The 13,269-nt window shown below is 32.7% G+C and overlaps 1 protein-coding gene and 1 pseudogene across 2 annotated transcripts in view; one reads left to right on the top strand and one right to left on the bottom strand.

The window, feature by feature from the left end:
- Positions 1-1,149: 1,149 nt before the first annotated feature.
- The window catches only part of LOC145940282 (alpha-tocopherol transfer protein-like), a 35,669-nt gene continuing 23,549 nt past the window's right edge, over positions 1,150-13,269 (top strand). The window contains exons 1-3 of one of the 2 annotated variants that reach the window (XM_083045205.1): positions 1,151-1,356; positions 3,963-4,128; positions 4,478-4,582. In XM_083045205.1, coding sequence (XP_082901331.1) covers positions 1,230-1,356; positions 3,963-4,128; positions 4,478-4,582 — 398 coding nt within the window. In that variant the 5' untranslated portion in view covers positions 1,151-1,229. Of the gene's footprint in view, positions 1,357-3,962; positions 4,129-4,477; positions 4,583-13,269 lie in introns of both variants that reach the window. The other variant, XM_083045206.1, reaches the window with a different exon arrangement.
- LOC145940877 (uncharacterized) lies at positions 7,532-8,394 on the bottom strand (annotated as a pseudogene).

Consider the following 13,269-nt stretch of genomic DNA (forward strand, 5'->3'; position numbering starts at 1 on the left):
AAGCAGTGGTATCAACGCAGAGTACTGTAAAATACAAAAAGTACGTTTAAAAAAAAATTGAAAAAAATCGAAAAATAGTCTTAAAAATCGAAAATATTTAAATACCCTCTTCGCTAATAGCTCAAAAATTTTGTTTTTAGTCTAAAATAATATATTTTTTTGAAAAAAATCGAAGGAGTCCTATTGAAGAAAAAAAAAAGTAATTTTGGTTAAAATTAACTAAAACACTGTTAAATTTTCTTTTTTTAATTTTTTCAATATTTTTTCGAAAAATACATTCAAAAACGAAAAAAATGATTACTTTATTAATGACAATATTTTTATTTTTCTTCAAGTTATAAATATTTGAGAAATTTTCGGAAATTGTTAAAATCAATTTAAAAGAAAAATATGTAACTCCGAAATCGATAGAGATAAAAATCTAAAAAAATTCATGAAAGCTACTTTCAATAGGTACACAAAAAAATGAAATAAATCAAAATGGTCGGGAAAAAAGTCGTTGATTTGGCGTGGAATGCCCCATATATATATATATATATATATATATATATATATATATATAATATATATACATATATATACAGGATGTTGAAATAGTGTCCCATACGCTCAGCGCTATTCAATAGAGAATAAAAATTTAAGAAAAATGGCTAATACTATTTTTCGATGCGATGAATAGTTTCGCTGCAATTAATTATTGTAATCAGTCAATCAGCACGGAGCTACAAGAGAAAGCAAATGGTGGAGTGCGCAAAGTGGGAAAGAATTTTCCGAAAAAATTATTTAAAGGAAAGCAGCTTGCTCAAGTGCGAATTTGGCCTCATAAAATTTATACTTTAGGTCTCGTTTTTTAAATTCAGACAACGTGAAATTACTCATCGTATCAAAAAATAGTATTAGACATTTTTTCTTAGATTTTCATTCTCTATCAAATGGCGTTGAGCGTATGCGACACTTTCTTAACACCCTGTATATATACAATTATTCATTTCGTAATATTATACAATTATCGATTATTTATATATTCATGTTAACTATTAACTCTTTAATTCATACTAAAGTATTGCTTTCAATAATCATATATTAAAAACAATTGCTTTCCTTAATACTATTCGATAGATCGATACTGTTTAAAAGATCAAAATATATGACTATTATATAGTAAAGTATTTGCAATAATTTTAGGTTGTGTCCATCTAATTTTGTGAAAAATAAACAACATCACGAAAATGCTTAAACTTGAAATGCCAACATTGAAAGAAATATTAGAAGAGATAGGAGGAAACGAACAACTTCTAGAAGAGCTACTGGATAAACTTCGATTATGGCTGAAACAGCAACTCCATCTTCCTCAAGGTTTGCATTCTAAAATTTCAAAAAAATAATCTTATTGATCAATTTATTGCATATAACTTCAACTCTAGAGAACACATTCCTTAAATATACTAATGCATTAAGAAAACTATAACTAAAACATATAACGTATAATATATGTAGTGTAATTGTAAGTATATGCACTAGAAGAGAATATGGAAGGTATTCAATAAAATATTTAGAAATCGAATATTGAATATTTGAAAAAAAAATTGTTTTATAATAAATACATGTTAGATGTCACGAATTCTTTCACCTCTTGAATAATAGACAGATGACAATTATTTCAATATCATAAAATATGCAACATACAACAATAATAAATGGCAATTTTTTTTTAAATGTTAATATATATACTTATTTATGCATTGCGAATGTAACGTATACGTTTTATTGAATATAATATTAATAAAAATATTAATATTTTTATTGTGTGTGTATGTATGTGTGTGTATGTGTTACTGGCAAAGTCCGCGAGGTGTGCAGAGCTAACATTGTCCGGGCAAAGTCGACACTGCCCACAACAATGGCAATGTCAGCAACTACTATTATATTGTGAACTTTGCTCGATTTCAAGTGGGCAAAATTAACATTGCTAAATTTTTGTGGGCAGAATCGATCTCGCATAAAAATAAATATATTTAAAAGTATATGCGTGGACACAGTGAGTTCCGTCCTTCCTACAGGCAAGCTCTATTTCCGAAAGATATAACCTAAATCCAAATTTTAGTTTTCAATCAGAAATAGATTTGGGTTAAGTTATATCTTCTGGAAGTGGAGGGCCCCCCCCGTAGGGTGGCGGAACCATAGACATATTAAGATAGACTGCTTATAAGGTGGTGGGGGGCGTCCTCCTGAGGGAAAAAGATAGCATGAATTGACTTGGCTTTCTGTTTTCTTCTAATGTTATACTGCGCATACTGGTGCGCAGATTACGTCATAAGCCACATCCACTAGAAGAAGACAGCAAGCCAAGTCAATTCATGCTATTTTTTTTCCTCAGGAGGACGCCCCCACTCCCGGTTTCACTGCCTCATAAGCAGTCTATCTTAATATGTCTATGGGCGGAATCCACTGTGTCCACGCATGTATTTTAAATACATATATAATTTTTTCCTGTTTGAGTGACAATTTTAATTTACACGTTTTACGTACAAAAATACACAACATTGTGAAGTTTCAGTGAACACGTTAAATTTTATATTCTTTTTATGTTTTAATATTAATTAATATTAATATTAATGAATTTATATATTAATATTAATATATGTATAAATTCGCAATAAAATAGTATTTTCTAACATTGCCATCGGTGAGTGGGCAGTGTCGACTTTGCCCACATTAAATCGGGCCATGTCAGCTAATAAATCATTTCAGCGGGCTTTGCTTAAAAACGTTAGGCAATGCTGACATCGTCCGGGCAATGTCGGCTCTGCAGACCTTGCAACTTTGCCCGTGACATATATATGTATATACAGGGTGATTCATTTTAATCTTAACAGGCAAATATCTCGAAAAATACGAAGAAATGTTTCATACAAAAGTTGTAGGATTTGACCTTAAGGTCAAAGTCAAGGTCACAATCAGATGTCCCCCTCGAAATCCTACAACTTTTGTATGAAACATTTTTTCGTATCTCCCATATTTTTCGATATTTGCCTGTTAAGATTAAAATGAATCACCCTGTATATATATTATAACACAGAGTGTCCCATTCTAACTTTTGGATTGAAATTTCTCGAAAACCAAGGTTTTCATCGGAAAATGTTTCCAAATGGCTCTCCAAAACACTATAATAAAGTTTTTTTTTTTTTTCTTAAATATTTTTTGAGTTATAAGGCTTAAAGTTTAAAATTTTTATAAAATGTATAATATCTTGTAAAATATTCAATTTTCGGTAATCTTACCTTAATACTTTTATGCGCAGAATAATGAAATCAATCAATTAGTGTAAAGAAAACACATAGTTGCTTTTAAGAAAAAGTATGCAGCTACAGGTTGCAAATTACATACTTTTTTTAAAAACAATTGTGTTTTCTTTACACCAGTTGATTGGTCTCATTATTTCGTGCATTAGAGTAATATTACCGAAAACTGAATATTTTACATTATATGTAAAAAATTGTAAACTTCAAGCCTTATAACTCAAAAAGTATTTAAAAGAAAAATAACTTTATAATAGTGTTTTGAAAAGCTCTTAAGATAAGCTACAAGAATATGCATTAAAGAATAGGGGTTTCCATTTTAGAAATTGAAGATAACCTTTACGTGACCTTTTAATGATTATCTAAGGTCAAATCAATAATAAGATCTTATGTTCCATTCAAAATCATAAAACTTTTGTAAGAAACATTTTTCGATAAAAATGAATTATTTCACGTAGCTTTTCCAAATACGAATCTCGTAGCTATTACGCGTTTAATTATTAATAATTGATCAAATTAATATGCTACATATCGCATATTTTTATATGTATGTATATTGACAGATAGTAAGGTTTCAACGTACTTTTCATTGCATCTATTTATGATTTCTTTTATTATAAAATCTTAGCATGCTGTAATAACCAACATTATTTTGTTTCACAGATATCTCTGAACAACGATTAAAGTTCTACATATACGGTGCAAAATTTGATTTAGAAAAAGCCAAAAAACGCTTAGATTTGCATTATACTATTCGTAATCTGATTCCGGAAGTTTACACCAATCGTGATCCATTAGACGATAATGTAATTCAACCAACTACATATATGTAAGTAACTAAATATACATAGATGTCTGAACAGCACATCACGAGTTAATGTCAAATTCTTATTTAATATACTTTAATATGATGAATAATGACATTTTAAATGTAAAATATCTCATATCAAAAACATTTGATAGTTTAATATAGTAGTACAGTGAAACATATACAAATAAATTACTAATTTTTTACTAATTTTATTACTAATTTTTTGTATAATCTTTTATAATCGATTACTTTTGAATCGAAAGAAAATAGAGGAAGAGATAGAAAGTGTATGTGCGCGCGCGCATATGTGTGTGTGTGTCTGAGAGAGAGAGAAAGAGATATCCTAACAAATATTTATTTACTTCAGGCAATGGGTAGCTCTACCAAAATTAACACCGGAAAATCATAGAATAACTATTCATCGGTTTATACATAATGATGGCTCTGTGCTTGATGTATATGCATATTTAAAGTACGTATAATGTTTAAGTAACATAATGTACATATAATAAATATATGATAACGCTATATATACATACATATGCAGTTAAATGACCGGTATTAATATGATAGAACAATTTTCTTTTTACAAATACTTTTTTCTTGTAGCGTGCGTGAACATGTGAATATATATATTCTCACAATATTTTCTTTAAAAAATTTGTGAATTATCGGATCACGTATTTTCGCGATCGAGCATAACGAAATAAATTATGCACAAATCATGAGATGTTGTAAAAGTAAAAGTAAAGACGCTAAATTTACGAGACAATATAAATATATCATAAAGAAAAATAAAAATATATATAGTCGGCGATGATAAAACCAAGACAATATATAGTCGGCAATGATAAAACCAAGACAATATATAGCCGGCGATGATAAAACCAAATATAATAAAAAAGAAAAAAAATTGTTTACGCAGCACTACACACAAACACGACATGACTGTCCATATTATCATGATTCACGCGATAATATGATTCGCACTACTGACGAAGTTATTATTTAACATGATAATTATTTACTTTTAGAGGAACACTTCAGAATGACCTTGACCTTGACATATGTTGTCAAGGTCATGACCCTGAGTAACATTCAAAATATTTTAGCCATTGGTCATTGTTCATTAAAAAGTTATTACCAAAAAAGTGGACATTATAAATGTGCATTTAACTTTATAATTTAAACTTTACCTAACGTAGCGATGAAATAGATATATTCTCACGCGAAGCGAGATCCACCTCCATCACTCCCTGCTTTCAGCGCGAAACGAGATCTATAGTTGCAAAATTTTCATATGAGTTTGCAATTTTTCACGCAAAGCGAGATCCATCCCCATCACCCCGTGCTTTCAGCGCGAAACGAAATCTATATTTGCAAAATTCCCACATGGGTTTGCAACTTTCCACGCGAAGCGAGGTCCCCATCACCCCATGCTTTCAGCACGAAACGAGGTCTATATTTGTCAAATTTCTCTCAAATATAAACCTCATTTTGTGAAAGCATGAAGTGATGGGGGTGGACCTCGCTTCGCGTGGAAAATTGCAAACCCATGTGGAAATTTTGCAAATGTAGACCTCGTTTCGCGCTGAAAGCACGGGGTAATAGGAATGGACCTCACTTCGCGTGGGAATATATCGGACTCCATCCCCCCGTCCAAACATGTACTTAAATATACAAATATGCAAATAATATGCCATTTACGTTAGGAGTAAAGTTCAAATTATAGAATGAAACGCACATCTATACTGTTAACTTTTTTGTTAATAACTTTTTAATGAACAATGACTGACCGCTAAAACCTTTTGAATGTTACTCAGAGTCATGACCTTGACAACATATGTCAAGGTCAAGGTCGTTCTGAAGTGTTCCTCTAAAAGTAAACAATTACCTTTAACATTATTATACCGTGTTTCACAAGGCGCTATCCAGCCGATCATAACGGATCGATTTTCGCACTTTATTCCGCTCAATCTTTGAAATCTTTTTTTCGGTTTACATTTCCCTTCTCCTTTTCTCTGCGTATAAGTTTAATATGCAAGTTCCTTTCTCTTGTGCTTCCTATTATCGATAATGAGATAAAAATAAGATATCTTCACGCCTTGCTCTTTCCTTTACTACTACAGTTCCATCATTCTGATACATATACCATATATATAGTGTCCCATTTTAAAGGACCCAGTCAATATCTCAGAAACACTGCGTTAAATCGAAAAATGTTTCTAACAAAAAAAGTTGTAGGGTTTCGAGGGGGACATAACATAGTAAATATAAATCGGTAATAGATAGGCTATTCGAGCCGTACGCGGATGTCGGTGCGTCGATTCGAAAATTAATTTTTTCGTTGGAAATAACTAATTGTGCACGGGGCACTCATTTTGCTTGGTACACCGCCAAGACTTTATTAACGGAACAATCTCAATTCGAGATTTTTAATTCCAAAGATCCCATCTAACCCCCCTACAGAATTATAGGCGAGAAAAAGGGGGTCTTAGAGGGGATCTTTGAAATTAAAAATCTCGAATTGAGATTGTTCCGTTAATAAAGTCTTGGCGGTGTACCAAGCAAAATGAGTGCCCCGTGCACAATTAGTTATTTCCAACGAAAAAATTAATTTTCGTTGGAATCGACGCACCGACATCCGCGTACGGCTCGAATAGCCTATCTATTACCGATTTATATTTAATATATATCGAGCCTTTATATTCTTAGTGTATAACATAGTAATATTCGTATGACTTTGGGCGGCGTCTCCAAGGTCAAGTGAAGGTGAAAATGAATTTTTTAAATGGAAACCCATATTTTTTATTATAACACTTTTTCCACTAATTAATTTGAACAACTTTTATCAGAAGCATTTTTTTATTTTCCTAATATTTTTTAAGATATTCAAGAAAAACTTGGTAACTTTTCAACATGTTTTTCTATGTAAAAATTCCGTCTTTTTTATTTAGAGATTTATTAATAAAATTTTTTTTTCTGAATCTTTTCCTTCTGTCATTTGACTTTCAATCGTAGGATTTCGAGGGGGACATCCGATGGTGACCTTGACTTTGATCTTGAGGTCAAATTTGAAGATCATTTGAAGGTTAATTTTAAAATCTTAAATGGAAACCCCTATTTTTTATTTGACATTCTTGTAACTGACATCGAGAGCTTTCCAAAACACTATAATTAAATGTTTTTTCATTAAGTACTTTTCGAGTTATAAGGCTTGAAAGTTACAGTACCGCCGGCATTAGCATTACCCAAAGTGTACCGCGCGGAGGTTGCCCAGTCGGATTTACACCTCTTTTGTGTTCGGAGAACGATCCAGCCAATGAAGGCAAGATCAGTGGTTGATCTAGCCAATGAAGGCAAGATCGGTGGTTGATCCAGCCAATGAAGGCAAGATCGGTGGTTGATCCATAGTAATAATTCAATTAATTAAATGTTCGAAGGTCGCACCGTTGACTTGTTGGCAGTACTGAATACGGCGTTCAAAATGTCTAACAGTACGCAAGAGTACATTACGTGGAATATTGCACGCAGCTCGGATTCTTTCCTTCATGTCATCTCTTGTGGTCGGTGCATTCCGGTAAACTACATCTTTGAGGTAGCCCCACAAATAAAAATCAAGCGATGTTAGATCGGACGATCTTGCTGGCCATCTTACTGGACCGCCTCTGCCAATCCATCGATTACGAAAGGTATTATTGAGGAAAGCTTTGACCGTATTGGCATAATGAGGACCTGCGCCATCTTGATGCAACCACATTCTCCTCCTTGTATCGAGGTCAACATCTTCAAGTAAACCCGGAAGATCGTCTCTCAGCAACTGTAAATAATTTGCACTATTAACCATGACATCAAAAAAATAAGGACCAATTAAATAGCCATTAACAATTCCACACCAGACAGTTAGGCTCCAACGATGCTGGTTATCAATCTACCTCATCCAATGAGGATTAACTGAACTCCAATGGTGACAATTATATCTCCCAGGGTATTCATTATCCCAGTATTGTGAAAAATAGCTTCATCACTGAAAAGTACGTAATTAAAAAATTCGTTGTCGTTTCGAATTTTTTGTGATGCCCACTGGTAAAACAATAGCCGATCTCTGTGATCCTGCTCAATTAAGGCTTGGTTAAAAGTTATGTGGTAAGGATGATATCTCACGGCTTTTAGATGTCTACCAGCAGTCAATTTCGGAATGCCCAGCGTACGTTGAATTTCACGCAAACTTACATGTGAATTAAAATGCACCATCGCCACAACTGCTATAAAGTAAGGATTCATTACGTGATCATTGTTGTCGTATCTTCTTCGTTGACGACGAAGATTTCCTCTCCGAATCCTAATTTCAATTTTGCGTATCCTAGAATGATCCGGGTGTTGGCGTCGAGGGAATCGTCTACGATACAATGCTGCTGCTCTTCTGTAATTGCGCCGACATTCTCCTAAGATCAGAAGAATATCGACAATCTCGTTAGGCGAGTAATCAGGCATTTTTTTCTGAATTCCGATTTTACGATCGAAAAAATCCAGGAATGTCTGAGAATGTCTCGAGATTGGGAACAAGTGAGAGATAAGTTACTTAAGATGAGATTCCGTATCTGCAACAGGCTACTTGAATAGGATTATTGGTTCAGGACACGTGACGTCTTTCATGCGAATGCCGAAGAAGTTGTCTAAGAGTCAGTATGTCAATTGCTATTGAGCTCCAGTTAATCCTCCTTGGATGAGGCAGATTGATAACTAACTTCTGAAACATATCTCACCATTCGGCATTTTTACGTCAAAATGGAAATAAGAAAAACAACTTCCAATGGCCTTGATCTTAACAAATGTTATCAAGATTATGATCTTGAACAATGTTCAAGAGGTTTCAGCCTTTGGTCGGTCGATCATCTTGGGTAATGCTAATGCCGGCGGTACTGTAACTTTCAAGCCTTATAACTCGAAAAGTACTTAATGAAAAAACATTTAATTATAATGTTTTGGAAAGCTCTCGATGTCAGCTACAAGAATGTCAAATAAAAAATGGGGGTTTCCATTTAAGATTTTAAAGTTAACCTTCAAATGACCTTCAAATTTGACCTCAAGGTCACCATCGGATGTTCCCCTCGAAATCCTACGATTGAAAGTCCAATGACAGAAGAAAAAGATTCAGAAAAGAAAATTTTATTAATAAATCTCTAAATAAAAAAGACGGAATTTTTACATAGAAAAACATGTTGAAAGAGTTACCAAGTTTTTCTTGAATATCTTAAAAAATATTAGGAAAATAAAAAAATGCTTCGGATAAAAGTTGTTCAAATTAATTAGTGGAAAAAGATGTTATAATAAAAAATATGGGTTTCCATTTAAAAAATTCATTCTCACCTTCACTTGACCTTGGGGACGCCGCCCAAGGTCATATGAATATTACTATGTTATGTCCCCCTCGAAACCCTACAACTTTTGTAGGTAACATTTTTCGATTTAACGCAGTGTTTCTGAGATATTTGAGTGGGTCCTTTAAAATGGGACACTATATATACATATACATATATATTTGCCTGTTAAGATTAAAATGAATCATCCTGTATATATATATATATATATATATATATATATACCGGATGAGGCAATAATTGTTAGCACCTTAAATATCTTTATAAATATTGATTTTAGACAAAAATGTTTCAAAAAATATTAATTAATTATTTTTAAGTAAATAATATATTAAATTGTAATTTTTTTCGAAAGATTTTTAGAAAGTCTCGGTGGGTCGCAGTCTTTTTGTTGGCGAACTGCATGCGGCCCGCGGGCCGCGTGTTTGACATGCTTGCATTAATTTATAAAATATCTCGTAAACTATTCATTTTTTGGCTATGTTGCCCTTATAACTTTTTATAGTGAATATTGCGGGAAATCGATCTATATAAAAAATTTAGATAATTCCATTTAAAAAAACATAAATGACCTTCAAATGACCTTGAAAAACGCAACTCAAGGGCAATTCTTGATTACGATGTTATGTCCCCCTCGAAATCCTACAACTTTTGTTTGAAACATTTTTGTCTAAAATCAATATTTATAAAGGTATTTAAGGTGCTAATAATTATTGCCTCACCCGATATACAGGGTGGTTCACGTAACGGTCGCCACGATTTTTGAGACATTTCCGCCAGTTTAAAAAAAAGTTTATATAGTGAAAATTAATCTGCTTTACGCAAGCTATAACGTGCAATAAAAAAAATTAAAAACAAAATTTTTTTTATTAACAAATCAATGTCACCTTGAATTTTTTAAATGGAACCACCATATTTTTCTTATATGAATCGATTCCTCACAATATTCTGCATAAAAAATTATAAGGGTAGGATGGTCAAAAAATGAATAGTTTACGAGATATTTTACAATAATCTGACAAAAAAATGTCATGAATAAAACATTTATCAGTTTGTAATCGTCAACAAGTTAATTTTTTTTGAAAATATAATATTTTTGAAGACGACTAATTTTAATAAAGGTCAATTTTGCGAAAGATAAACTTGGCGATCTTTTTTTTTTTACATCTGTGATGTCTTTTTTCGGATTTCACCTGAGAACAGACAGTGGAAACGGATTTATTTTTACCCTTAGGGGGTGGTTTTTAAAAATTTTAAATATTACGTAAGTTAGTCCCCCCAGGAGCATCGACTAATGGCGTGGATCCCATATTTTTACTCCACACCATTTCTGAGTCATTTAATTTCACCCTTAGGGGGTGTTTTCTATAAATTTTTACTATTACGTAAATTAATCCCTCCTGGAGCATCGACTAACGGCGTGGATCCCATATTTTTACTCCGCACCATTTCCGATTTATTTTATTTTACCCTTAGGAAATGGTTTTTAAAAATTTTTACTATTACGTAAATTAGCCCCCACCCCCCAGGAGCTTCGACTAACGGGGTGGGTCCCATATTTTCACTCCGCACCACTTCCGAGATATTTGTTTTCACCTTTAGGGGATGGATTTTTTAAATTTAAAATATTACGTAAATTAGTTCCCCCAGGGACATCGACTAACGGCGTGGGTCCCATATTTTTACTCCGCACCATTTCCAAGATATTAATTTTTACCCTTAGGGGGTGGTTTAACAAAATTTTAAATATTACGTTAATTAGTCTCCCCAGGAGCATCGATTAACGGCGTGGGTCCCATATTTTTACTCCGCACCATTTCTGAGTTATTTAATTTCACCCTTAGAGGGTGGTTTTTATACATTTTTACTATTACGTAAATTAGACCCTCCAGGAGCATCGACTAACGGGGTAGATCTAGGGTTTCTGACCCGGGAATTCTTGATTTCGATTTCCCGGGAGATTTGTCAAATTTGATCCCGAGAAAAAAACAATCGAGAAATCGAGAATCGAGAAATTTCTAAAACGCGTAATAAATATATAAATAATTAACTCGCAACGACAGACTAGCGATATTTAATCTCTACACTGCAAATTACTTGTTTCTCGATGCTCGTTTGTTTGTATTCCGCTGTCTGCGTTCTCTCTCCTTTCGCCGCGTCTTCAGTCGCACATTGTTATTCGTAGAAGAAAATCGCATGGTGCGGCTGCACGTCATACAATATTGTCTCGTGCATTGACGACACAAAGTAAGATATATTTTTTATTATAAACTTAATTAGTTTTTTTCCGATAACCAAGCTTTGTGATCTGAAAAGCAGATTTATAACTAAAATGTTTTTTTTTCTTTTATTTAACAGTTGTATTATGGAGAGATCCACTTCGAAAGTTTGGAAATACTTAAAAAAAAACAAAGATACGTCATATGCACAATGCTTAAAATGTCCAAAACAAATTTCGTGTAAAGGCTCGAACACGAGCGGTCTAGTTAGGCACCTTGAACATGTCCATAAAATTAACTTGAAATGCAACGAACCTGAGGCTTCTACTAGCTCTGAGCCGGAATCTAAAAAAACTGAATTATCCGATAATCAACAAGCTCCAGTTAATACAAAAAAAGTCTTTGGGTGAAATTGTTTCCTGTTTAGCAGCTAAGGATGGGCTTTCAATAAGAACAATAACTAAAAGCGAATTTATACGCGAATCTCTGATGCAAAAAGGGTATAAGTTGCCTAAAAATGAAACTGATGTTATGAATATTATATTGGATTATTACAAAGTAAAGAAAAACGAAATGAATGCACATTAAAAAAATTTATATGAATCTGGAGCACGCTTCAGTTTGAGCCTGCGAAACCGAAGATATTTTAATATATGCGTCCATTATATAGATGGTAAATTCTATAATTTGGGACTAGTGTACATTCCTTGATACTTTCTGCAAAAATATTGAAAAGGCTAAGACTAGTGACATGCGTAGTTCAGAAGAGTCGGAATTAGAAAATAATTTTTCTAGTGAAAATAGTAAATGTGACGATGACGAAGAAACTAATGACGATGTGGACGTCATAAAAAGTATTGAGGTCATATGACTTCTTACAATGTACTAATGATAATATAAATAAAGTACTCAAAGAAACACGTTCTTTGGTAAAGCTGTTTAGGAAGAGTCCACTGAAAAATATTACTTTGCAAAAATATGTAAAGGCTGAGTTTGGTCAGGAATTGAATTTATTACATGTTAAAACGAGATGGAACTCCATGCTATGTATGATTGAACGATTTCTGAAATTAAAGAATGCCATCAAGAAAGCTTTAATTGATCTCAATATGTCTTCTAAATGGAACGAAAATAACGTCAGTATATTAGAAATACTATTAAAAATCTTACAGCCCACAAAATTATCTGTTGAAGCACATAGCAGAAAAGATGCTACTATTTTAACATCAGAGGCAGTAATAGACACTTTGTTGAAAAAATTAAACTCAATGGACTGATTTAGCAAAAACATTTATAGAATCACTTAAAGTTAGGATAAACGAACGAAGAAACTTACATATCATATCTTTACTAAATTTTTTACACAGTCCTGATTTATTTTATCTAAAAAAAGTGATTTTTTTACTCCTAATTGCAGCAAATTGTCATTGATTAATTATACTGAAGAAATTTATCATAGATTATTCCCAATTCCAGAATCTCGAGACCAACATGAAACTGAAATTAACAAATCTGTAGAGGATGATGCAACTATTTCATTTGAATTACAATTAGAAAAA

Source organism: Prenolepis imparis, unplaced genomic scaffold (genome assembly GCF_030444845.1).
Source record: "Prenolepis imparis isolate NDT839.2.m4 unplaced genomic scaffold, iyPreImpa1.0 SCAF_9, whole genome shotgun sequence".
NCBI classification, from domain to species: domain Eukaryota; kingdom Metazoa; phylum Arthropoda; class Insecta; order Hymenoptera; family Formicidae; genus Prenolepis; species Prenolepis imparis.